Source organism: Acipenser ruthenus, chromosome 4 (assembly GCF_902713425.1).
Source record: "Acipenser ruthenus chromosome 4, fAciRut3.2 maternal haplotype, whole genome shotgun sequence".
Lineage (NCBI taxonomy): Eukaryota > Metazoa > Chordata > Actinopteri > Acipenseriformes > Acipenseridae > Acipenser > Acipenser ruthenus.
Genome location: NC_081192.1, coordinates 69,906,137 through 69,930,459, shown reverse-complemented (window position 1 = coordinate 69,930,459; position 24,323 = coordinate 69,906,137). Strand labels below are relative to the sequence as shown.

Sequence of the window (24,323 nt, the reverse complement as noted above, 5' to 3'; positions counted from 1 at the left end):
GAAACGTCTCATTTAGAGAAACCCCTTCATCATATTCGACATGCACCAAAACCATGGTTACCAACATTCTAATTGAAATAATGTTTGGTTACAGCTATACCTTGTAAAGATAAAGTTCCTACACAAAATTAAAAATGTTCTCAAATAAACCATAAAAAAGCAGCATACACAGACTTTCATAGCATAAATTTACGAGTAAAAATGTGCACAGAACAAAACATTAGATAGTTGAACAGAACTAACTTGCACTTATTATTCAGAGTCTGAGCTCCCCCTCTCCTGCTTCAGCACAGCCGGACTCAGAGTCACTGGAAGGTAAGGCAGACGGGCCCGCTTCATCCTGCCGTGGAGACTTCAGTAGGCGCTTTGAATGACAGGCGCTGTAGCTGGTAAATGAAAGTACACAGTCGGTGCAGGGCTTGATGATTGACAGTCATTTAAACAAATGAGAGCATTCTAGCGCTGCTTCAGTCAACGATGTCAGAACATGTTGACTGGGCAGCAGTGTGGAGTAGTGGTTAGGGCTCTGGACTCTTGACCGGAGGGTCGTGGGTTCAATCCCCAGTGGGGGACACTGCTGCTGTACCCTTGAGCAAGGTACCTTACCTAGATTGCTCCAGTAAAAACCCAGCTGTATAAATGGGTAATTGTATGTAAAAAATAATGTGATATCTTGTAACAATTGTAAGTCGCCCTGGATAAGGGCGTCTGCTAAGAAATAAATAATAATAATAATAATAATAACATGATGAAATGACAGTGACAGTGAAACTACAGTACTAACAGACTACTGAGGTGATTGACAGCGACCCCTAGCCATTCACAGCAGAACAGAGACGGAAGAGACAGTAAGTATAAAAACTACACAAACTAGAGATGAAGTGTTGCCATCATCTACATTAGCTGTAACATCCTCAAAAAAGTCAAGTAGGTTAGTTAAGCATGACCTCCCTCTTCTAAGCCCATGCTGGCTATTCCCTATAATATTGTTGCTGTATAAATAGTCTTCAAGCTTACCAGTCTTTAGGGACCTCACTTGTTGCTAGAAAACTATTCTTGATAGTAGCCATACCTGGGCCTGGTGATTTGTTATTTTGTTTAGCTCCTGTAGCTTATTCAATACCTCTGCTTCACTGATGCTGAAATCTTCATCCTGTGCGTGTGCAATCGGGCAACAGTGGCGGCATATTATTCATATACAGCCTTTTTTTCTAAGTTTATCTTTTATTGATTATACACTTTGTGCAGCCTTTTGCCTTGAATTCCAGGTAATTTATAATGGAATCATGTTATGATCACTTGACCCCAGTGGTTCTACTACTTCTGTATTACACAGCATGTCCTGGTTGTTTGTGAACACCAGATCTAACATTACTCCGTCCTTGTCGGGTTTTTGACACAGGAAGCTGTCATTTACTCCATCAATCACTTCAGTTTCTACGTTACCACATCCTACGTCATATAATACTTTGCTATCATTTATATTCTGTTCTGGGGACTGTAACATACCCCAATAGAATAAACTTTACTGCTTTACCCTAACAGCTCTACCCAAATTGACTCGCTTAGGTTTGCAGACTCAGATAAATCGATGTTTTCTTACTTCTATGCCTAACACAGATACACCTCCTCTCCTATGAACAGTTCATACCCCTGTATGTGGAATTCTTCTCCATCTTCAGGACTAAGCTAAGTTTCTGTGATTCCAACAACGTCATGCTTTTCAGTTGACATGTATGCTTCTAACAATTTATTTCTGATGCTTCTGGCATTTAGATACAGGCATTTAATTTTTGATTCTGTGTGACTTACACCTTTAGCCCTAACTAGAACCTGATTTGTTATTCCACCCTCCCCCTGCCTAGTTTAAATCTAATTCTGGTCTTCCTAAGGGTTCTTTCTATGCTCCATGCTGAATATCTGCTCTACTATCATTAAGGTGCAAGCCCTCCATCTTGTAAAGCTTGCTTTGTCCCCAAAAGGTGCTCCAGTTATCTATGAACCCCAAACCCTCCCTTCTTCATTTATTCTCTAAACATATATTTAAACCAATTATTCTGCTAAACCTCCGCTTCCCTGTTCTCAGAACTGGAAGCACCCCGGAGAAGATTACGTGACTCAGTTCAATTCAATGGTGCTTTATTGGCATGACTTACAATAGCCTGGCAGTATGTTCAGTGAACCTCTCTTTCAGTACCTCTGACCTTCTCTCACATATGTAATGAAAACCTACTGTGCTTCTTGTTGGATAAACATATCCTTTAGAGAAACTGGATAGCTTAAAAGTTAGCAAGGTTTGAACCCACTAGAAAACAATATGGGTTCAATATTAGTGGAGCAACCAGATTGTAGGAAAGCTTCAGTGTACCCTACATTTTATGACAATTTGAATGGTGACTGCACTGTATTCTGTGTTTTAAGGGAAATGACACCTTTGGCTAAACATTCCTTTCCCACATTTAAAACTTCAAAGGAAAATAGACAAAATACTTACTCCTTTCTTCTCTCTGTTCCTCCCTTTAAAATATTGTTTTATTGCCTTGTGAGTGAAACATTTGAGGATGTTTTGAAGTTGCGTTCACATAGAGATAGAGAAAAGTGGGCCCCATGTGATCAATAATATTATTGGTTGATAGGAGGCTTGTAAAACTTGCATCAGTATGTAATTGTTTTTTTTCTGATAGGTTAAGAAACAATGGGTGATGTCATAAGGGAAGCCTATATTCATTCAAACATTGTATTTTCTTGTGGATTTTTTGTAACGTGTGCTTGAGGGGAAAGGATTCCCAGAGCCCCCACCATATTAAATAAATACCTTTGTTGAGCTTGCAACTAAGATTATTTTTACTCACAAATGCACAGAAAAAAAATGAAAGACTCACCTACTTTTATTCCACACTTCTTACTGTGTTTCGTCTACAGCAAACTCATTCGCTGTTGACATTGTGATCTCCCCATAAAGAGGCAGTGTTTTACAAAAAACAAATCAGCCTTTATATTATAGCTCCACTTTAAGTTTCAGTTCCTCTTTTAGACAAGCCTTTGCCATTTCTGGGAAGCTGGAGTAGTAATAGAATTGCCATGTCATTTTGATTGAAGACAGTGCATAACAGTAAGTGCTGGGTATTTAAGGGCTAAACACGTGGCATTGGAGGAATCATCATCAAAAAGGGGATTACAAAAAAAATAAGGCCCTGTGACAGAGAGCGAATGCATCCTAGTCAACAATCTCCCTTCCAATCTGTGAAGACGCTGTATAACAGGAACAGTGTGCTCCGGACTGGGTGGTTTGACAGTTCATTCCAGGGTCAGTCGGAAGTCAGCCATCCAGAAAGGGGGCGAAGGGGGCGTGACTAAGGGTATTTCAGGGGATGTGACGAAGCGATCCGTTCTGTTGTTATGGTTTTACAAAAGGACCAGGAAGGAGTAAAGGCGAGTTTACGTGCTGTATTCTGTCTGTCTAATAATTGTTACTTGTTTGTTATTGTTAGATGACTAATCACCTGGAGCTGTCGCTACAATGCCAGCTCTGCACCCGGACAACACGTCACCACTGTTCACCATTCACTGTACTTCACTACGTACACTAATAAGCACTCACTCTGGACTTGTGACCGTGTTTGTGTTTTGTGTATTATTTGTGTTATTTGTTTATTATTTTGGGACTGTGCCCCTTGGTATTACCTGTGTGATACACATCGTTGTGTAGAGCCAGGTACAGGTAATTATTTAAGAGCTGCAAGCCCACAACCCAGCCAAATAAAGGAGTTGTTTCATTAAAATTTCAGTGTCTTGTGTGTGTTATTCCTGAGCACTGCACCGTCTACACCTGCACACTGCAATCCATCTGTTCACAGGCCCCTTTTACAAATTATTTTAAATTGGACACTGTTAAAGACAGTATCAGGCAACTAGAGGATACAGTACTCATTTTATTGTATTTGTGCTCCCTCTAGTGGAATTTTTTTTACAGCTTGGATACATTGTTTAATCCTTTTAAAATTCAGTGAAAACACACAATTTTGGTAGGAATACAAACCAGAACTGATCTTCTCCTTTAGGCTTCCCATTGCTCAGTTATGAAAAAGAGGATTTAGGATTTATAACATATAGATGGATGTAATGTATCTTTAAACCATAAACCACCATTTACACAAAAGGTATAAATGCAGTTTCTGTTTCCGCACTTTTGTCATTCATTTATCCTGGGAATTTGAATTGGTCCTTCTTAACTCAGTGTTTATTCAAAAGTTCCAGACACTGTTTATTACCATTTAAAAAAGTTTCTGTAAAAATCTGTCAATTCCTATTTTCCATCAAAAAAGGTTTGACATTGGCAGCACATCTAACTAAATGAATACTGAGAGCTAAAATCCCTGACACACAATTGGCTTTACCTACTTGACTTTTTTTGAAAACAATACAAAATATTATAAATATAAATATTCACAATGCAGTGTTTTGCTCCGAGACCACGGCTGTGGGTACTGTGGCAGGCACCTCCCACTCTGGGTCGGGTAGTCACATTGGCAGAGCAGTACCAGGCAGCGTAACCTACGCCAGCTAGGCTGCCTGGGAGAAGTACTATTGGATCACCCCCTCTACTGGCCCCGGATAGGGTGAAGGGACTGGGAGGAAGGGGTAGACAGGTTTCTGGACAGGGGGTGGTGGTGGGAGCTCCCGGCCCGGGAACCAGGGCAGGGTGGGGTTACCCACGGGCTGTTGCGGTGTCGAACCGGGGATTTATTAGTAGTGATGTGCATTACTGGGACCAGCTGATTCCTCCCCTTCTCTTTGCGATCAGAGAGGTACCCCAGGCTTCTATGGGGTTTTCGCCATTCAAACTGTTGTATGGGCAGAGACCCCGGGGTGTGCTCGATTTGTTCAGAGAGATGTGGGAGGAACAGCAGGATAATTCGACCAATTCCGTACAGTACGTGTTGGACCAGCGCAAACGTCTTGCGTCTGTAGGGAAATGGGCGCATGACAATTTGCAGCAGGCTCAGCGCAGCCAGGAGACACAGTACAACCGAGGAGCCCGATTTACGCACATTTCAGCCGGGGGATAAAGTACTTCTATTATTAAGAACATAAGAAAGTTTACAAATGAGAGGAGGCCATTCAGCCCATCTTGCTCGCTTAGTTGTTAGTAGCTTATTGATCCCAGAATCTCATCAAGCAGCTTCTTGAAGGATCCCAGGGTGTCAGCTTCAACAACATTACTGGGGAGTTGGTTCCAGACCCTCACAATTCTCTGTGTAAGAAAGTGCCTCCTATTTTCTGTTCTAAATACCCCGTTATCTAATCTCCATTTGTGACCCCTGGTCCTTGTTTCTTTTTTCAGGTCAAAAAAGTCCCCTGGGTCGACATTGTCTATACCTTTTAGGATTTTGAATGTTTGAATCAGATCGCCGCTCAGTCTTCTTTGTTCAAGACTGAATAGATTCAATTCTTTTAGCCTGTCTGCATACGACATGCCTTTTAAACCCGGGATAATTCTGGTTGCTCTTCTTTGCACTCTTTCTAGAGCAGCAATATCCTTTTTGTAACGAGGTGACCAGAACTGAACACAATATTCTAGGTGAGGTCTTACTATAATGCATTGTAAAGTTTTAACATTACTTCCCTTGATTTAAATTCAACACTTATATATCCGAGCATCCTGTTGGCCTTTTTTATAGCTTCCCCACATTGTCTAGATGAAGACATTTCTGAGTCAACATAAACTCCTAGGTCTTTTTCAATTTCAGTATCTCCCATATGATATTTTTAATGCACATTTTTATTGCCTGCATGCAATACTTTACACTTTTCTCTATTAAATTTCATTTGCCTTGTGTCTGCCCAGTTCTGAATGCTGTCTAGATCATTTTGAATGACCTTTGCTGCTGCAACAGTGTTTGCCACTCCTCCTATTTTTGTGTCATCTGCAAATTTAACAGGTTTGCTTACTATACCAGAATCTAAATCATTAATGTAGATTAGGAATAGCAGAGAACCTAATACTGATCCCTGTGGTATACCACTGGTTACCTCGCTCCATTTTGAGGTTTCTCCTCTAATCAGTACTTTCTGTTTTCTACATGTTAACCACTCCCTAATCCATGTGCATGCATTTCCTTGAATCCCTTCTACGTTCAGTTTGAGAAATAATCTTTTATGTGGGACTTTGTCAAAAGCTTTCTGGAAATCTAAATAAACCATGTCGTATGCTTTGCAATTATCCATTGTCGATGTTGCGATCTGATAAATGCAGCCGGAGCAACGGAGAGAGAACCACATTTATCATATAAACCTCTTTAAGCCTTGGTTGCAACAGGAGGCGTTGTTAGCGGTGCAAGCAGATGATGTCACAGACCTTTCTGTGTTGGGGAGAAAAGGGTCAGTACAGATTGCGGAGAATCTGACACCAGCACAGAAATGTCAGGTTCGGGCTCTGGTGACGGAATTTCCTGATGTGTTTTCTCCCGTCCCAGGGCAGACTCGAGTAGCCCATCATCACATTGAAATTGAGCCGGGGGCGCCTGTTCGCCAGAGGCCATACCGTATACCTGAACGGAAAAGGCAGGTAATGAAAGCGGAAATTGATGAAATGCTTAGACTGGGGGTAATAGAAGAGTCCCAAAGTGACTGGAACAGTCCCGTTGTTTTAGTAGATAAGCCAGACGGGTCAACTCGGTTTTGCATTGACTTCAGGCAAGTCAATGAGAAATCGAAGTTTGACGCTTATCCTATGCCCCGGGTAGATGAGTTGCTGGAGCATCTAGGCACGGCTCATTTTATGACGACACTGGATTTAACGAAGGGGTACTGGCAGATACCCCTCACCCCAGAATCCAGAGAGAGGACGGCGTTTTCGACTCCCTTCGGGTTGTATCAATTTAGGACCATGCCCTTTGGGTTGCACGGAGCTCCAGCCACTTTCCAGCGGATGATGGATCGCATTTTACGGCCAGTCCCTACGACCAAAACCCAGGTGCGCTCTTTCCTGGGACTAGCGGGCTATTATAGGAAGTTCATCCCGAGCTTCACCACGCTTGCTGCTCCCTTGACAGACCTCACCCGGAAGGCTGCCCCAAATACAGTTCAGTGGATGGAGCCGTGCCAGAGGGCCTTTCTCGCTCTGAAGCGAAGGCTGTGTAGCAAGCCAGTGCTATGCAGTCCTGATTTCAGTAAGAGGTTCACCCTGCAGACGGATGCGTCAGAGACAGGTGTCCGGTGTGCATAGCTCTTAACATGCAAGCCCATGCCCATTGACTAAAACTCGATTAAAACTTCTGACCATTTTAGTCAACTGGACTAAGAGAGCGACTTAGGTCCTGTCCACATTATGTATTTAAACCGTATTAGTTGCCTTTAAACTGGCTTGAAAGTGATAAATACGGTTTGCGTCCACGCTATGCAGCATTTAATACCGTGTTCAAGAACCGGACTCAAGACCACCTCAGGGGGTAGTCTCGAGTCCGGTTCTAAATTAGATTGCGTCTGGTAGTGCGGTTTGTAAGAAGTGTGGACGCTGTAATTCCCATTCTACACAGCGCCCCAGCCCAGGCCCAGGCTGGACACGTTTGTAGTGACAACCTCCCTTCTGGTGACAGTATCCAGCGCTACGCCGAGGCACAGATGGGCAGTCTGTTTGCACCAAGAGAGTGCCTTTAGACAGTGATGAGACACTGCGGGTTGCTGTTGAACCAGGCTTGCAGAGGGCGCAACGGGGCTGTCAACAGGGCCTGCTTGGTACCAGACTGGGGATGTAAACGCCTGTAGCACTGGTTCGGTACCGGAACGGTACAGGTCGGTTCGATACTGGTTCAGTGCCAGTAGCACGGGACGGTACTGTTCGGTACTGGTACGGTACAGAGGTTTGAACTGGAACGGTACCAGGACAGTACCGTCAGTTCGGTGCCTAAGCTCCGGTTCGATACAGTACAGTACCCTCGGTACGCACGTGAACCGGAGTGGCACCGGAGCGGTAACCGCTCAGTTCGGTACCCGGGTCGGTACGGTAGGGTACTGGTGCATTAACCTCGTTCCTTGTTCGGTACAGGTACTGTACCGTACAGAACCGGCAAACAATCTCAGCAGAAGCTCGTACCTCGCTCAAAGCAGAGCTGCTGGGCCCAGCAGCTGTGCTCGTGCTTCTGCAAAAAAAGAGAAAAAAAACACACAAGAGAAAAACATTTTCTCAAAGAAAACAGTAATAAAACAATTACAGTTCAGAAAATAATAATATTGTTTACAAAAATTAAACTTTAATTTTTAACTCCAGCTAGAGCTAAGCAGAAGGCGAGCACAAGTCAGCTGACTCAAGTTGCTTGCTCCCTGGGAAGGGGTAACACACGGGGGACAAGGCCGCTGTGGGATGTAACAAACAACAGGCTGTGTGCAAAAAATATGTGTAATAGTAAAACTAATACAAAGTCAATAATTATCGCATTAATTAGTGCAATACACAATAGCGAATAATAAAGCAGATAAAAGCAACAAGTACTCATCTGTCTATCGCTCTCCCATCAGGTTCATTCCTCTGAAAGGAAAAATGATGCTGGTATCTGTGCATGTAGTCTTCTTATGCTCTTGGGGGTGGGCATGACTGCGTCACAGATATTGGAATGCAGCTTTGGTATATCTATTCAGGTTTCGGGGTCTTTAGGAGGTAAACACCCATTAGGTAACTGTTACATTTCGTACTGTGAATGTGGTGTATGTTAAAAGTACAAGAAGCTTGGTAACATGTAAACTCAAGTTGTACAGCAAAAGTGTTATGTGTATTATTAATGCATTCAATTTAAATATCATACATAATTCCTATTTTTTCAATGCGTAAAACACCCAGTACACAGCTTATCTATAGTGCTGGGTAGGGTGTTGGAAGACGAAATCAGGATGAACTCATACGGATCTAGGACAAATAACTGGTCATTTTGATAAAAATGGCTACTAATGCTGGGTCAAGTATTGACAACAATTCTTTGCATATGAATGTAGATAGGAGGTGGGACATATGTACTGTAAAAGGATTACAATTTACATGGATGGTTTACTGTTTACTGTTTTGCTGTAATGCAAATTCTTTGGAAAGGGTTAAAAATGTCAGTGAGTAAACCTTAATAAAAATATGCAGTTTAGACATGTTTAAGCAATAAATAATACATTATCTCAGATTTGATAACGAGGGATATATGTTATGCACGTTTAAACCATAAACTATATGCACACAAAAGTATTAATCTATTTATGGTCTTTATAGCAAGTCTCCATGGGGTTCAGTCAATGCAGTTTCTGTACCAATACTTTCATCATTAATTTATCATGGGAATTTCAATGGGTCCTTCTAATCCTTTTTTTCAATGTGGTATTGTCATAAAAAACTACAGCAAAGGTTACTGTCAGCTTTCCAGGCAATTTAGGCAATAATAACCTTTGAAAGACTAACCAACATTTCACCTTTACTCTACTTACATAGCAAAATGACTATACTCATTGCAAATTCCAATGAACTTCACAGTTAGCTCAATTGTGTTTCATACTATCTAATCTGGTATAAACCTACTCTCAGCACATCTCTACTCTGGCACGCTCCTGTCGCTTCCTCCTCATCAAAATACGCAGAATTCGCTCCTTCCTCACCAACCCTGGCCCTGGTACTGTCCCGGCTTGACTACTGCAACTCCCTCCTGGCCGACCTGCCTGCCTCTGCTATCTGTTCGATCCAGCTCATCCAAAACTCTCGTTTCTCCCACGCTACACTGCTGCTACGCTCCCTCCACTGGCTCCCTATTGGCAATCGCATCCAATTCAAAACTCTTGTACTCGCCTATTTCTGTCTCGACCTTTCTGCTCCCTCCTATCTTCAGACTATTATTTCTCCCTACACCCCCTCTCACCCCGTCTGCTCCTCCACCACTGGCAGATTAGCTCCCAGAGCCCGCTCCTTCTCCACCCTTGCCCCTCAGTCGTGAAACAACCTACCCACAGATATCATGTCTGCTCAGTCCCTGACCACCTTCCGGCACCTCCTCAAAACACACTTGTTCAGACAGCATCTGTAAACCTCACAACTCTCGACTATAACGGAATATGTCACCCAGTTGTCCCAGTACTTGCATCATCTTGTACTTGCACTGAACTGCCCCACATTTTGCTGTATTCTGCTACTGCTCTTAATTATAACTATTTTCTGTATCTTTGTACGTGGTTTTACTCTTAAAAGTATCTGTAATGGAATTTACTCTTATAAGCAAATATTTTTACTATAAGTTTACTGCTCTTAGTCGAACTCGCTCTTAAATGTAATTATTTACTGTATTCTTTATTTTGCTCTTATTTGCATTTGATCTTACACTCTACTGATTGTACTTTGTAAGTGCTCTTATCTGTAATGTGATGTTTTATAATGTGATATTGTGTAATGTGATACTTTGTATTGTGATATTTTGTATCAACTGTAAGTCGCCCTGGATAAGGGAGTCTGCTAATAAATAAATAATAATAATTAAAAAAAAAAAATCTACATATTGTATTGTCTTTATTCTTGTTGGTCTAGCAGGTCAAAGAAGACAGAAAGGTACAAGATATCCCCAAAAAAGAAACCATCAGAGAAGATCATCACATTGATCCAGCACACAGGCTCCTTTATTTCGACAGATTACTTTAAACTGCCAATCCCAAACTGGAGCCGTTCAAATTGGGAAACTAAAACACACAAAACTATGGCTCTGTTCAGGCATTTGATTTCAAAAGAGTTCCCTCGTGACAAATAAAGCAGCAGTGTCCCACAGCTTCGGTTTCATACTGCAATCGATGGGATTCTGTGACTCGTTTGCTGCCTTGTTCTATAATTTGGACTTCATTGCACTGAATGCATCAGTTTCCCTGAAGAAGGCATTAGCTGAAACATTACTTCTTAACGGGACCTACTCACAGAACTTCTGTAACTGTTTGAAGTAATGTTTTGTTAAGGAGTGTCTTTGTTGTTCACGAAACCCCTTTCAAATGTTTTACAGAGTTTATTAATTTAGCAATGTAACCTAAGAGAATGTCTATAAACACTATTTTAAAAACAGTCCTTAATATATACGGAGGTGGTCCTGTTCATTTCAAAATAGCAAATTAATTTACCAGAAATGTGGCGTGATAGTGGTAGCCAGGCTGGTCAGATAATCTATTTCAGGTAGTGGGCAAACTGTATGAACTGAAAGTGGTCATTGTATTGGGACCACAAGCGTTCTTATCAAGTGGTTAGACGTCCAGGATCTCTACATGCTGTTATACAGTTGATACATTTAGTCTGTGCATCACAAGAATGATATACCAGCCCTGAAAACCACATGGCAGTACTTGGCAATTTATTTGGCAGTACTTATTAAATAAATTGCCCCTTGGCTGGTAATATGGTGTGCTTTGTGTACATTATAGATACCACACATGTCAATTTCATACATGAGAAGCAGCAACAAAAAAGGAGGAAAAAACACAATAAAATTAAATACTGTATTTATTTACAGATCATTTAAAACAATCCATTTGCGTAACAAGGGAACAGCAGTATCCTGATTAATAGTCAATGACTGATATGCAGGAGTACTGTTCAACAGTGCCAGTATACAAAGGCTATTCTATTAGGAGTTACACAATGTACTGTACTAACAGTGAGTTACAATAATTTATTTCGGCAACATGAAAACGGGTTAAAATACATATTTATAGTCAAACCTGTATTAAAGACTTCCTGTATAGGACCACCCTATGAGAAACCCATGTCCACTTGGTATTATAATTTTTTCTCATGTTAAATGTAAAAGATCTTCAATTTCTCAATACCACTTTAGAAAGTCCATTAAAGCACTTTGTGATGGTGGTCCACTATGAAAGAAGCTATATAAAATAAATATTGATTGTGTTTCTCCACCCTGGTCCTGGGGGCCCACTGTGTCTGCTAGTTTTCATTCCAACTCATCTCCCAATTACTTAAATAGACCCTTAATTGAATTGATAATTTGCTTAATTAGATCTTTTTAATTGTTTTCAGCTTTTAACAGTTGCAGATTTCAAGTTAGCTATAACATTGTATAAGTAACTTGAACTCCCCAACTGTTTAACAGCTGAAAACAATTTTAAAAGAGTCCAATTAAGCAAATTCAGTTCAATGAAGGGTTTAGTTAAGTAATTGACAGCTGAGGTTGAATGAAAACCAGCAGACACAGTGGGCCCCCAGGACCAGGTTTGAGAAACACTGCTTATAAAATCTACATTTGCAGAATATTTAATCTCTTACCTGTTTACTATCTAAGGGGTAGATGTACTAAAATGGGCCTGTTGAAGCACAAACATATCGCAATTAGCATTTTTGTTGTGACACTTAATAAAGTGGAAATGTTGTCATGTGTACCAAGAGAAAATATGTTAATGAAAACAGCCGCAATATACTCATTTAAATATTTGTTACATCTTCTTAGCAAGATCTCTAGCATTATACATTGCGAGAGTCGTGCAACATTGTTCAAATAAATAAGCAGGAGTTGAGTTGTGATTTGCTGCAGCAAATGGTGCCGGAAGGACAACGTCTATACATGCAAGGGTGCAAGAATCAAAATAACATTGTTTTTGTTATTGGATAGGCTACACATTACATTTTGAAAAAATAGCATTGCGCCTGTCTAGTACATTTCACCCAAGACTTCCGACTCGTTTGCAACTGGTTTGTGACTTTTGCAACAGGCAGCAACATTTTAGTAAACCTACCCCTATGTATGTACTCATGTCCCTTTTATTGGTGTGCAACTGTAAAAACTTAAATTTTCTAACCACCTTACTTCAGAAAAGTAGCTTTTGGAAGTGGTCGAAAAAGGAAATCTTTATGGAATAAAATGACATGCTTGGTAAATAATGGTCTTAAAAATAGGAATGATACAGAACACACTTAATAGCATAATAAAAAGGTAAGAAATTACATATGATGCAAATAAATATAATATCCCTGCCATTTTTATAGGTTTGACTACAAATCCCTCTGCAGCTTCCCTCAGTTCACATATAACAATATTACTTAGCACCCACATTGGCCAAGGTATATCTTTGTCTTCATTCTTGAATATTCCGCAAGTCCTACAATTTTAACAGAAGTGCCACATGTTAGAAGGATACTACCTCCAGACATTCAAATTCCAGTTTAAAAAAAAAAAAAAAAAAACTTTTAGTGAGCAAGAGAGTTTGAAAAAAATGTATTGTAAATCCCTACCTGGCAAGCCACACTGTTCCCCACATACATAAATGTGGCAGTCTGGTTCTGATGCAATATAAATGTGATTCTCTGGCTGTTGGGTTGCAATATACGTACAGGTAAAAATTTACTGTCAAAATTGTGTTTGGTTTTATAATTAACTCCTTAGGGTGAGTAACCGTATTGCAAATTAGATTGTGATAAAAGGCTAACTGAAATACCACTTAAAAAATACTAGCAGAACTATAAATTCAGCAGGGTAAACCCCATTGATTCTTATTCACAAATGAAAAGCAACAGCCATATCTGATTTGTTACAACACTGAGCTACAAAAATACCTGGCAAATAGGCCTGAACTATTAACCCGTTCAGACCTGTTATTCTATTGGTAGGATAACCACGTCATAACACATGCCTGTGTTACTACTGCATCACACAGAACATGCAAATACTGAATAATAAACCACAGTTTAATTTATGAATAAAACAAACAAAAAAAATACAATTCAAAGATACGATTACTGTGAAAAATACACATTATTGATGGATATGCTTGGCACATGCATCCATTGACATATAGGTTATTGCTTTTATTAGAGGCAGAATTTGCTAGCATGTTATGTGTGCAAAAGTGAATTTACAAAATACAGTTAACTCTTACTGGTACTGTATTTGATGACATGCTGTGGTACAACATTATATTTTATGAAAACAACCAAACAAAAAAAGTTATTTAAAATTCTTTAAATTCTACAACTGTACAATATTAAACAGGATCATTATGGTCCACAGCGTAAATAACCCCAGAGGGGCAACATTATAAACATGTATTTATTTATTTATTATCTTACTGTAGGAGCAATAGCATATATAATTATTTTTTAACATCAGATTTAAGCTGAAGGGACAATGCAACTCAAACACATTATTTTAAAGAAATATACCGAATGTAGAGCAGGAACAGCAATTTATAATTTTAGCGAAGCTTGCCGACTAAAAAAACAGAGCAATTTTAATAATAATATTTTTTAAATCCCCCTACTTGCCCACACCAACATTTTAAAATTACAAACCCTTATTTTAATTTAAGAACCATCCCCCCAAAAAAACAAACAAAAAACAGAATCCATAATTAAAAGTATTCTTATTTAAAACACTGTACAATAAAGGCACTTTCCAGTTTTGAGGGTATACATGAAATCCCTGGTAAGTGTTCAAAATAGGTCTGAGAAATCTGTTTCCTTTGTGCATGATTTGAAGGTTGCCTTTTAATAATTTAATGCTGGTGAGTTTAGCTCTCATTCAGTCATTAAAGTGGTGATTATTGCAGGTTTCAGTAGAGATTCAGTCTTTTCACTCCACAGAGTTACAGATCTCTATGACTTTTTGATTGAAATCTTCAGGTTGATCAGCATAGACGTAATGTCCAGCACCTCGGATTGCCTGGGGAGAAAACGTAAATATATAAAACTGCAATCTAAATATGAAGCAGCCAGGCCCTGGTAAATTCTGCACTGCTTTGGATGGTAAAAGTAAATTGTTATTGAAGGTAAACAGGATTTACTTTAAATGTAGCCATTTAGATGTTAGTATATGATGTTCTTCTATGCAGTACGTTTAGACAATGGTGTGTGCCATCAATGAACATCCCAAAGCAAAACATGAAAATCTGACACTTGACCTTCAATATAAAAACTACAATTGTATTTGACTGAAAAAAAGGCTTTTATAAACTGGAAATGTTGTAATACTGCAATTGAGTTGATTTAAAACAAAACACACGATAGTGGCAATATAACTTACTACTGTCTCCACGTGCGAATTTGGTCTTAGTTGTTTAATTGCGTTCCCAGAATTCCCATCTATACAGGAGCGTGCCCCATAAATGACTGTAATAGGGATGTCTTCTTGAATAAGGCCAACCCTATGCAGCATGGGCCGCTTTGCCCACCCATATGGAATGGTCATATTCTTGAAAGCAGTTTCTCCGCTGTAAAAATGAAAGAAAAAAAAAAATATATATAATTTTTTTTTTTATAAAACAAGAAAACGAACTGGGCAGATGCAATATACCACCACTGCTGCTTCAGTATTTATATCATCTTACAGAATGCCTTCACAATAAAACAGGCATGTATTACCACATACTACATAATTTTTAATATAATACAAAAGGAACCAATACCTTGTTGAACACATACCAAAAAATATGCACAAAAAACAATTGTATTTAATGATGTGCTTTTACAGTAAATGCTGACAAAAATATTTAAAATAAGTTTTCTGTGTAGACAACAATAGAAGGCTATTCTAATGCCATAGGTTTTCAAGTCTGTCGCAATATTCATCAAGCTTCAATCCCGTGTTTCATATAATTATAAATATCATTATCCTGTGACAGCCCAACACCAACAGCAACTGGGTAATTTAAAAGGGACTTACCTAGGTGTCTGTACGTTACAGTGGTAAATGTATTCTGTCACAGTGTTGTCTTCAAACAACGTGGAATATTTTCTTTTAAAGTCGGGTCTTAATCGCTGAACAAGACTTGGGCCTGTGTGGATTGGAAAAAAAAAAAAAACAACAGCAACATTTGAGCCAGCAGTAAGCTTTACATTTATGCCACTCAAAGGTTGGAAAACTATCTATCCATGGCATTCAGATTAATGTTGCTCGTCATTATATATATATATATATTATATATATACACACACATACAGTGCTGTGCAAAAGTTTTAGGCAGGTGTGAAAAAATGTTGTAAAGTAAGAATGCTTTCAAAAATAGACATGTTAATAGATTATATTTATCAATTAACTAAATGCAAAGTGAGTGAACAGAAGAAAAATCTAAATCAAATCCATATTTGGTGTGACCACCCTCTGCCTTCAAAACAGCATCAATTCTTCTAGGTACACTTGCACAAAGTCAGGGATTTTGTAGGCATATAGTCAGGTGTATGATTAAACAATTATACCAAACAGGTGCTAATGATCATCAATTCAATATGTAGGTTGAAACACAATCATTAACTGAAACAGAAACAGCTGTGTAGGAGGAATAAAACTGGGTGAGGAACAGCCAAACTCAGCTAACAAGGTGAGGTTGCTGAAGACAGTTTACTGTCAAAAGTCATACACCATGGCAAGACTGAGCACAGCAACAAGACACAAGGTAGTTATACTGCATCAGCAAGGTCTCTCCCAGGCAGAAATTTCAAGGCAGACAGGGGATTCCAGATGTGCTGTCCAAGCTCTTTTGAAGAAGCACAAAGAAACGGGCAACGCTGAGGACCGTAGACGCAGTGGTCAGCCAAGGAAACTTACTGCAGCAGATGAAAGACATATCATGCTTACTTCCCTTTGCAATCGGAAGATGTCCAGCAGTGCCATCAGCTCAGAATTGGCAGAAAACAGTGGGACCCTGGTACACCCATCTACTGTCCGGGGAAGTCTGGTCAGAAGTGGCCTTCATGGAAGACTTGCGGCCAAAAAGCCATACCTCCGACGTGGAAACAAGGCCAAGCGACGCAACTATGCACGAAAACACAGGAACTGGGGTGCAGAAAAATGGCAGCAGGTGCTCTGGACTGATGAGTCAAAATTTGAAATATTTGGCTGTAGCAGAAGGCAGTTTGTTCGCTGAAGGGCTGGACAGCGGTACACGAATGAGTGTCTGCAGGCAACAGTGAAGCATGGTGGAGGTTCCTTGCAAGTTTGGGGCTGCATTTCTGCAAATGGAGTTGGGGATTTGTTCAGAATTAATGGTCTCCTCAATGCTGAGAAGTACAGGCAGATACTTATCCATCATGCAATACCATCAGGGAGGCATCTGACTGGCCCCAAATTTATTCTGCAGCATGACAATGACCCCAAACATACAGCGAAAGTCATTAAGAACTATCTTCAGTGTAAAGAAGAACAAGGAGTCCTGGAAGTGATGGTATGGCCCCCACAGAGCCCTGATCTCAACATCATCGAGTCTGTCTGGGATTACATGAAGAGAGAGAAGCAACTGAGGCTGCCTAAATCCACAGAAGAACTGTGGTTAGTTCTCCAAGATGTTTGGGCCAACCTACCTGCCAAGTTCCTTCAAAAACTGTGTGCAAGTGTACCTAGAAGAATTGACATGCCTATTTTTGAAAGCATTCTTACTTTACAGCATTTTTTCACACCTGCCTAAAACTTTTGCACAGTACTGTGTGTGTGTATATATATGAGGCTGTGTGGTCCAGTCGTTAAAGAAAAGGGCTTGTAACCACGAGGTCCCCGGTTCAAATCCCACCTCAGCCACTGACTCATTGTGTGACCCTGAGCAAGTCACTTAACCTCCTTGTGCTCCGTCTTTCGGGTGAGACGTAATTGTAAGTGACTCTGCAGCTGATGCATAGTTCACACACCCTAGTCTCTGTAAGTCGCCTTGGATAAAGGCGTCTGCTAAATAAACAAATAATATATATATTATGTATGTATGTGTATATATATACTGTATATACACACATACATATATATATAAATAATATATATATTTTTTTTTTTTTTACACAGAGTCTCGTTAGTACAGCCATCTCAAAACATCAAGATTGCCCCCTCCCACCCAGTCTCCCCTCCATCATCTCTCAAAAAAACATAATTTAAACTAAAAACAAATTTTAAATTAATGAATTTTACTGTATTTAAAATATAGTTAAAAGCAATGTTTTGTTTGGTTTCATATTGTAAATCATTAAGGTCACACACAACAGAAATGACCCACTTTGCTGTGACTATGCTGTATAAAGATCAGTTGATAGTAGAAAATTGCAAAGATCTGGTATTCAGCCTTTTAGTATCATGTGTTAGAATATGTAAGTAAATAAATAAATAAATAAATAAATAAAGAGCACTCTGCAACTTACAGTATGCAGGAATAAGTGCATGGATTTAAAACAAGCACATCTCTGAATCATTAATCAGATCTTACCATTCAGGTATAATCAGGTACACATTTATGCAAACAAACTGGCTTCTGGTAGTTAAGTATGTAAAGTATATATCTAGAAACAGTGTAGCGTCTGTTTTTTGACAGAGTTGCTGGTCAGATATGCAGTTAGATATGCTGGTTGAAAAGAACAATTCTCTAGACAGTGGGAACGGAGGTACCCTATTGTTCCTGAATCCTCCGGGGTCGGACATTTCATTTTAAATTGGTGAGAAAACAGGGTAAATAACTTAACTAGACCCACTAAATAAAAATAAATAGATACATAAATAAATAAACACATATAATAAAATGCATGAATTACCTAAAGGGCCAGCCATTCTCAGACCAGCTAGTGGGTTAAATGGACTCAGCATTGCCCCAACAGCTTTAATCCAGACTGGAATAGGTTGCTCCTGATCAGGGTTGTTTGGCCTCTCAGGAAATCCCCAGGGTTCCACTAATATAAGGTGCTTTACTCTAGGAGAAAACACATACACATATACACTGCTGAAAAACTTGCACTCAAAAGTAGAGGTGCACACCTCTGAATTATTTCCTGTGCCATGTTATGTTGCTGCTTTTTTGTTGGGGATGGGGTTAGAGGGCGAGATTTGAAAATTAGAAACATAAAAAAACTATATTCAAAAGGTAAGGCTAATAAATAACAGTAAGTTTATACTACACATAAATAAATGGTTTTTCCATCGTTCATTTATGTGTAGTGGTATAAAGATCAATCCAAATGACCATATATTTTTTTAACCAAGTGTGAATATGCATAGTAAAAACTGAAGCAGACGGAGGAAGCAGTCAAAATATAAATAAAAAAAAAAAGATGCTTGACCATCGATAGTAATCAAACGATATGACGTATTAATGTACTAGTACAGTATTAAGTTACAAATGGGCAATTCTGGTTTCATAATTCATATATATATTGATTATCAAAGTGTTTTGCTCCAATGCAAGTAACAGTTTAATGAATTTGAATGAATCTTGTTGGCAATCTTACTGTTTGTTTCATTAACTCTACACATAGACACTCATTGCATTTTAAAAATCGTTTCTTTTAGTTGCAGAACCATATTACCCCCCCCAAACACTGTATATCACTGTAAAGGAGACATCCTCAGCAACCTTAATATGGAATATTTTACTTGGAAACTCTCGACCCACTGCAAAATAAAGTTGTTAAAAAAAGGTGATAATATAGCATGATAAACATAACAAAATACAGTAAATTCGTTTTAACTGAAAAATGTACTCGTTGCATACATTTTCGTAGTTGTCAAATCACCTTTGATCGTGCCTCATAGGCACTTCAAAAGAAACCACCTGTAAACTGAAATCCTATTGGTCAAGTTGCAATGACAGATTGAGACACTCCCTTTCTGTACGGCTGTTGGTGTTAACCAATCTAAGATTTACATAAAGCTTCTATCATCCTGGCAACACATGATGCTTGCTAGCCACTTTTTTAGCTAGTGGTGTATTTGTGCTCAATCCAGTAAGTCGCTTACAGAGCTTCTGGTGTATAGTGGCTTGCACGTCATGAGTTCATAGAGTTAAGGATATGAAGCTTTTTTAAATACCATTCTGTAGATTAGGAAAGTTTAAACCACTGGCGTAAGACTGCTATACAAGAAGTGATAAGATACCAGGAAGAAGCAGTTCAGTCTTTCCATGTATAGTGTTGTAATAAATAAAAAAAAAACATATAATGCATATCTACACTTGCCCAAAGTAAAACGGTATACTTTATATTGTAAATTAATACTTTGGAGGTAAAAGACTTGTAAACTTGAGTTTATAATACCACGGCATTCATGTTAAAACAAAATCTACTAAACTAAAGTGAAAAAAATAGTATGTCAAATGAGGACCAGATCAAATGGGGAGTGGGGACTGTCACTCATAAACAAGTAAGTAATTTGAACCCCTGGCATTAATGAAACTATGTGTTCTATACATTATGAAAATAGCCATTTTTATACTAACCTTGATGGGTATCTCAGTGTATACGCAGCTGCCAAATATCCACCCAGGTTGTGTCCCAGTAAAATCATTGTTTCTACACCCACCATTGCCCTCCATTCTTCTACCGATTCCACAAACTGGTTTTCTGCCTCCTCTGAATCACTGCTGAAGTGTGGCCGACTGCTTCTCCCAAATCCCAGCAGGTCAAAAACATAAACTGTTCGCTGTTGACAAAGGGCATCAACGTTGAGTGCCCACAGTGCCACTCCCCCTCCAAATCCATGAATAAGCACAAGAGGGGTTTTACTGGATATGTTCCCATTAAATGATAGTGTCCATATTCTGTTTCCGTTGGATATTAAAATATAGTGTTTTGAAAACTTGCTTGTAATAGCTGCAAGAATAAACAAAAAAAATTGTCCATTAAGCATATATGTATAATGGTGCTGAAAAAAGGTACATGTGTTAATTTTCTTTTGAATTTTGATTCAATTGGAATTCTTGACTCTTAAAAACTGATCAAGGAAACAGATACTATAATATTTATGGTTCTTCTCCCTTCCCTATAAAGAAGACACAAATAACCAGCACCTTTCTTTTCATGTCACAATACAAAACCAAAGACGAGCCAACGTGAATTCCAAGTATCAGTGCAGTCACATGACAGTTGGTATATTTTATTATAGCGTCTAAGCTGAAAAGAAGTAATTCATATTCAAATCCAGAATCATACTGCAGAATATAACAGAGTTAAGGCTAAAGCAATATTAATTACTGGTGACAATCCTGTTGTAAAAAGCCTTTGTCTTCTCTTCAGAATACCTATCAGTCAGAAATTCTCTAGGGGAAACATTAGCCTATGTTACAGGAAAGTGAGTTTTATATATATATAACTCTCATCAACAGGCAAGAAGCAGATAATATACCATGAGAATGGAAGACAGGAAGGCATGACTCTAGTTGTTTTCGTCCTTGCACGATATGTTTTCACCGGTGTTATGGGTTACTATGAGATTCTGTGGAATTCTGTCTCTGCTTATCCCATGCCCCTGACAGTAAGCTCAGAATACATACTGTCAAAACTGCACTCACCCTGACACACAAGAATAAGAAAAGACAGAAATTGATACAAAAATCCTCCACTCTGGGTTTTTATATAAACCCTTTATTACAGTATAAAATAATCTTCCACGGTATAATTTTCCCAGATGCAGTACTATTTTGATTTCAAAATACGACACAAAAAAAACCAAAAATAAAACCTTACATTCCAGCATCTTATCCTCTGCATCCTTCAGAAGTGACAGGGAAGTTGGGCACCATGTGGGCAACCAACTTGAAATCCACCAGGACCTACAAAATAAAGTTTCAGTTGAGGCAATACATTTACAATACGAATTTCAATCATAAACATTTTTATAAACTTGTCCTCTAAGGCTATCCATACATTTCGTAAATGCAAAGTGTCTTTTGCCAATTCAGCTATAAAATGTATTTATTTGAACTTATTTGTCCTGGTAAGCGCCTCTTCATTCGCGTTACTTTGCTCCCGATATCTCTGAGGTGCCTCTGAACAGTGACGTTGCTCCCGATATCACTGAGGGGTCCTCTGAACAGCGACGTTGCTCCCGATATTACTGAGGTGTCCTCTGAACAGTGACGTTGCTCCCGATGGACGCCTACAGGCATCGGCATGTGTTGTATTTATTTATTTTTTAAATGGTATTGAATTTTTAATTGACAGAGAGTCTGACCAATAGGCGAGGGTTTAACTTTAGTCAGGACTTAAGAAAAGCTGTCTTCCCATTGAAAAAAAAAATGTGCTGATGGCAATCAAATCCCACATCCTCTTCCTGTTGAGGCTGTTCAAGCCTAGCGAAGCAGGGCTGGCTGTGAGAATCACAGTTTCAGATACAACCTCACAACCTAGCAAGCAAAATTTAAAAAAAAACAACTATACTCATTGTGCCATTATAATGAGACTACAAAGAAAAAAACAAGAGACATAGCATATTCAATATTAAAGATATGTATTTTTTTTTAATAATAATTTAATGAAAATAAAAAATAAGCCATAAGGACGTTACTTGATTGATTACGGTCATAAATGAGAATTGTTCTACCATCAAGTAGATAAATCAGGTATTGGCAGTCTCACTGCTCTGTAAGGCAGACTTTTTGATTTCAGTCTGTTTTGTATACATCGGAGATACTAGCAAAACGTTTAAAAATATTGAAGAAAAAAAAGCTTATGAATGACAAAAACACTATAGGATAGCAAAGACCGCTAGACTGCAGACTCGATCCGCTTATTTAGACAGGTAATTACTTAAAATTACTTATAACATATTTAGGGCTGTGTTCGAAGGTTTGTTTGCTAGCCAAGAATTCAAAGGTAGTTTTAAACCTTCCAAGGTTCGTCAGGTGGCATTCACGCACTGTGTATATAGTTTTTATATTTTTTCTCTGTTAACAGAAACCGTTTGACAATGTGTGAATACTATACAGGGCTTGAATTTCATTTTTGTGTGCTGGGGGGGGTTTCCCCCCTATGCTGCAGCCAATGGGGGGGATTCCAAAATTTTAGGGCGGAATGGCAAAAAAAAGGCATATAAAAAAAAACACATATATATATTTTATAAATATTTTTTATTGCATCATCATTCACACTGGTGTTGCTTTAAAATAAGTTGCTTTCAGGAGACCTAACAGCTGTTCATCACTATGAGACAGAGCACTCTCCATTGCTTTTGCCATTGCCTGACGTGAAGTTTTTGCTGCAGCAGAAGAAAAAGGTGCTTTTCTTTTAAACCAGCGCTCCATTTCTTTTTTTAACTGTTTACACTCAGCCCTATTTCTGCCTGTTTTTCACTGTTTTCATTTATGTATGTTACTACTGGACAGTTTGTACTGCATGCATGTAACATATCAAATGAACGGCAACAAAATGTCCTTTCATATTATATAAGTTGCAACAGGACCAGGCATACTATATGTGGTAGAGATGAGAATATATGTATTAAAAAAAAATAATTTTTGGTCACCGCTATATATATAGTAATCATAGATGGCAAATAAATAAATAAAAACACTGCACCATTGAACCTCAATACAAACTGAACATGGGGGCGGGGCTGAGCTTTCCAACAATACCGCCGCATTCAGTCTAGCTGCTACAATGCCATAACCAGGTAGGTGGCTTTTACAGTGCCTGAGTAATATGTGCGTAACCTTCGGTGCGCTGGCACCCTGAAATGAATGGGGCTGAGTTTTAAGAGTTAAAGCAAAAGTCACCGCTTGCAAAACACCTAGATAGACTTTATCATATATATATATATTTTTTTAATTGTTTACTTATACTGCAGTGTACTGAGTTTCTATAATGCTTAAAGAAAGCGGCCGAGAATCAAGTACGAGAGAATAAAGTCTTGCAGCACTTAAAATATCCAGCACGACTTTTATTTATGTATTTTAACCAGAACTACTCAGAATGCGGCTCATAGTGCTTTCGTCACTGACACCCACTTCCTTCCTGAAAAAGAACTGTAACCACCACAAATGTAATTGTGACAGTTTGTGATATTTTACTTTTAGCAACCCTGGTCCTGGAGAGCCACAAACCAGCATGATTTATAAGTAACCCTTAATCAATTTGTGAAGACTGAAAGTTGTTGATCAATTTACCAAGTTCACTTGTTCAATTAAAATCAGGAGTGGTCAGCTCTGGTCCATGAGAGCTGCAGGGCATTTAGGTTTTTGTTCCAAATTATCTCTAAATTACTTAATTGAATAAATTACTACTTAAATTGAAAACACTAATGCTTAATTACTCAATTAAATTGTTCCAAGTCTTTAGACATTGATAATTAAGTGTTACCTATAAAACCTGCTGGATTGTGGCTCTCCAGGACCAGGGTTGGCCATCCCTGCTTGTTTTCCTTTCCAGTGTACAAGAAAGTATAGAAAGCACTGGAGTGTCAGCAAGCTCTGGTTATTTTTCTAATAACTTTCATTTGAATTACAAAAGGGCACAGAAAGACAGCACCACACTTTTACACCAAAATACAATTAATTGTTAAATGGCAGGAAAAATAGCCCATGTTTCTATTTGTTATTGTATTCCCTCAGTACACAAAACATGTGTATTTTTATTTTTCGCTGTT

General features: G+C 38.8%; 1 protein-coding gene across 1 annotated transcript in view; it reads right to left on the bottom strand.

Annotated features, from left to right (window-relative positions):
• Positions 1–11,479: 11,479 nt before the first annotated feature.
• Positions 11,480–24,323, bottom strand: part of abhd5a (abhydrolase domain containing 5a) — a 31,511-nt gene continuing 18,667 nt past the window's right edge. The window contains exons 2-7 of the mRNA XM_033998446.3: positions 21,428–21,513; positions 20,182–20,554; positions 18,506–18,660; positions 15,666–15,777; positions 15,027–15,213; positions 11,480–14,666 (exon numbers count right to left, since the gene is read on the bottom strand). Coding sequence (XP_033854337.2) covers positions 14,577–14,666; positions 15,027–15,213; positions 15,666–15,777; positions 18,506–18,660; positions 20,182–20,554; positions 21,428–21,513 — 1,003 coding nt within the window. The 3' untranslated portion in view covers positions 11,480–14,576. The remainder of the gene's footprint in view (positions 14,667–15,026; positions 15,214–15,665; positions 15,778–18,505; positions 18,661–20,181; positions 20,555–21,427; positions 21,514–24,323) is intronic.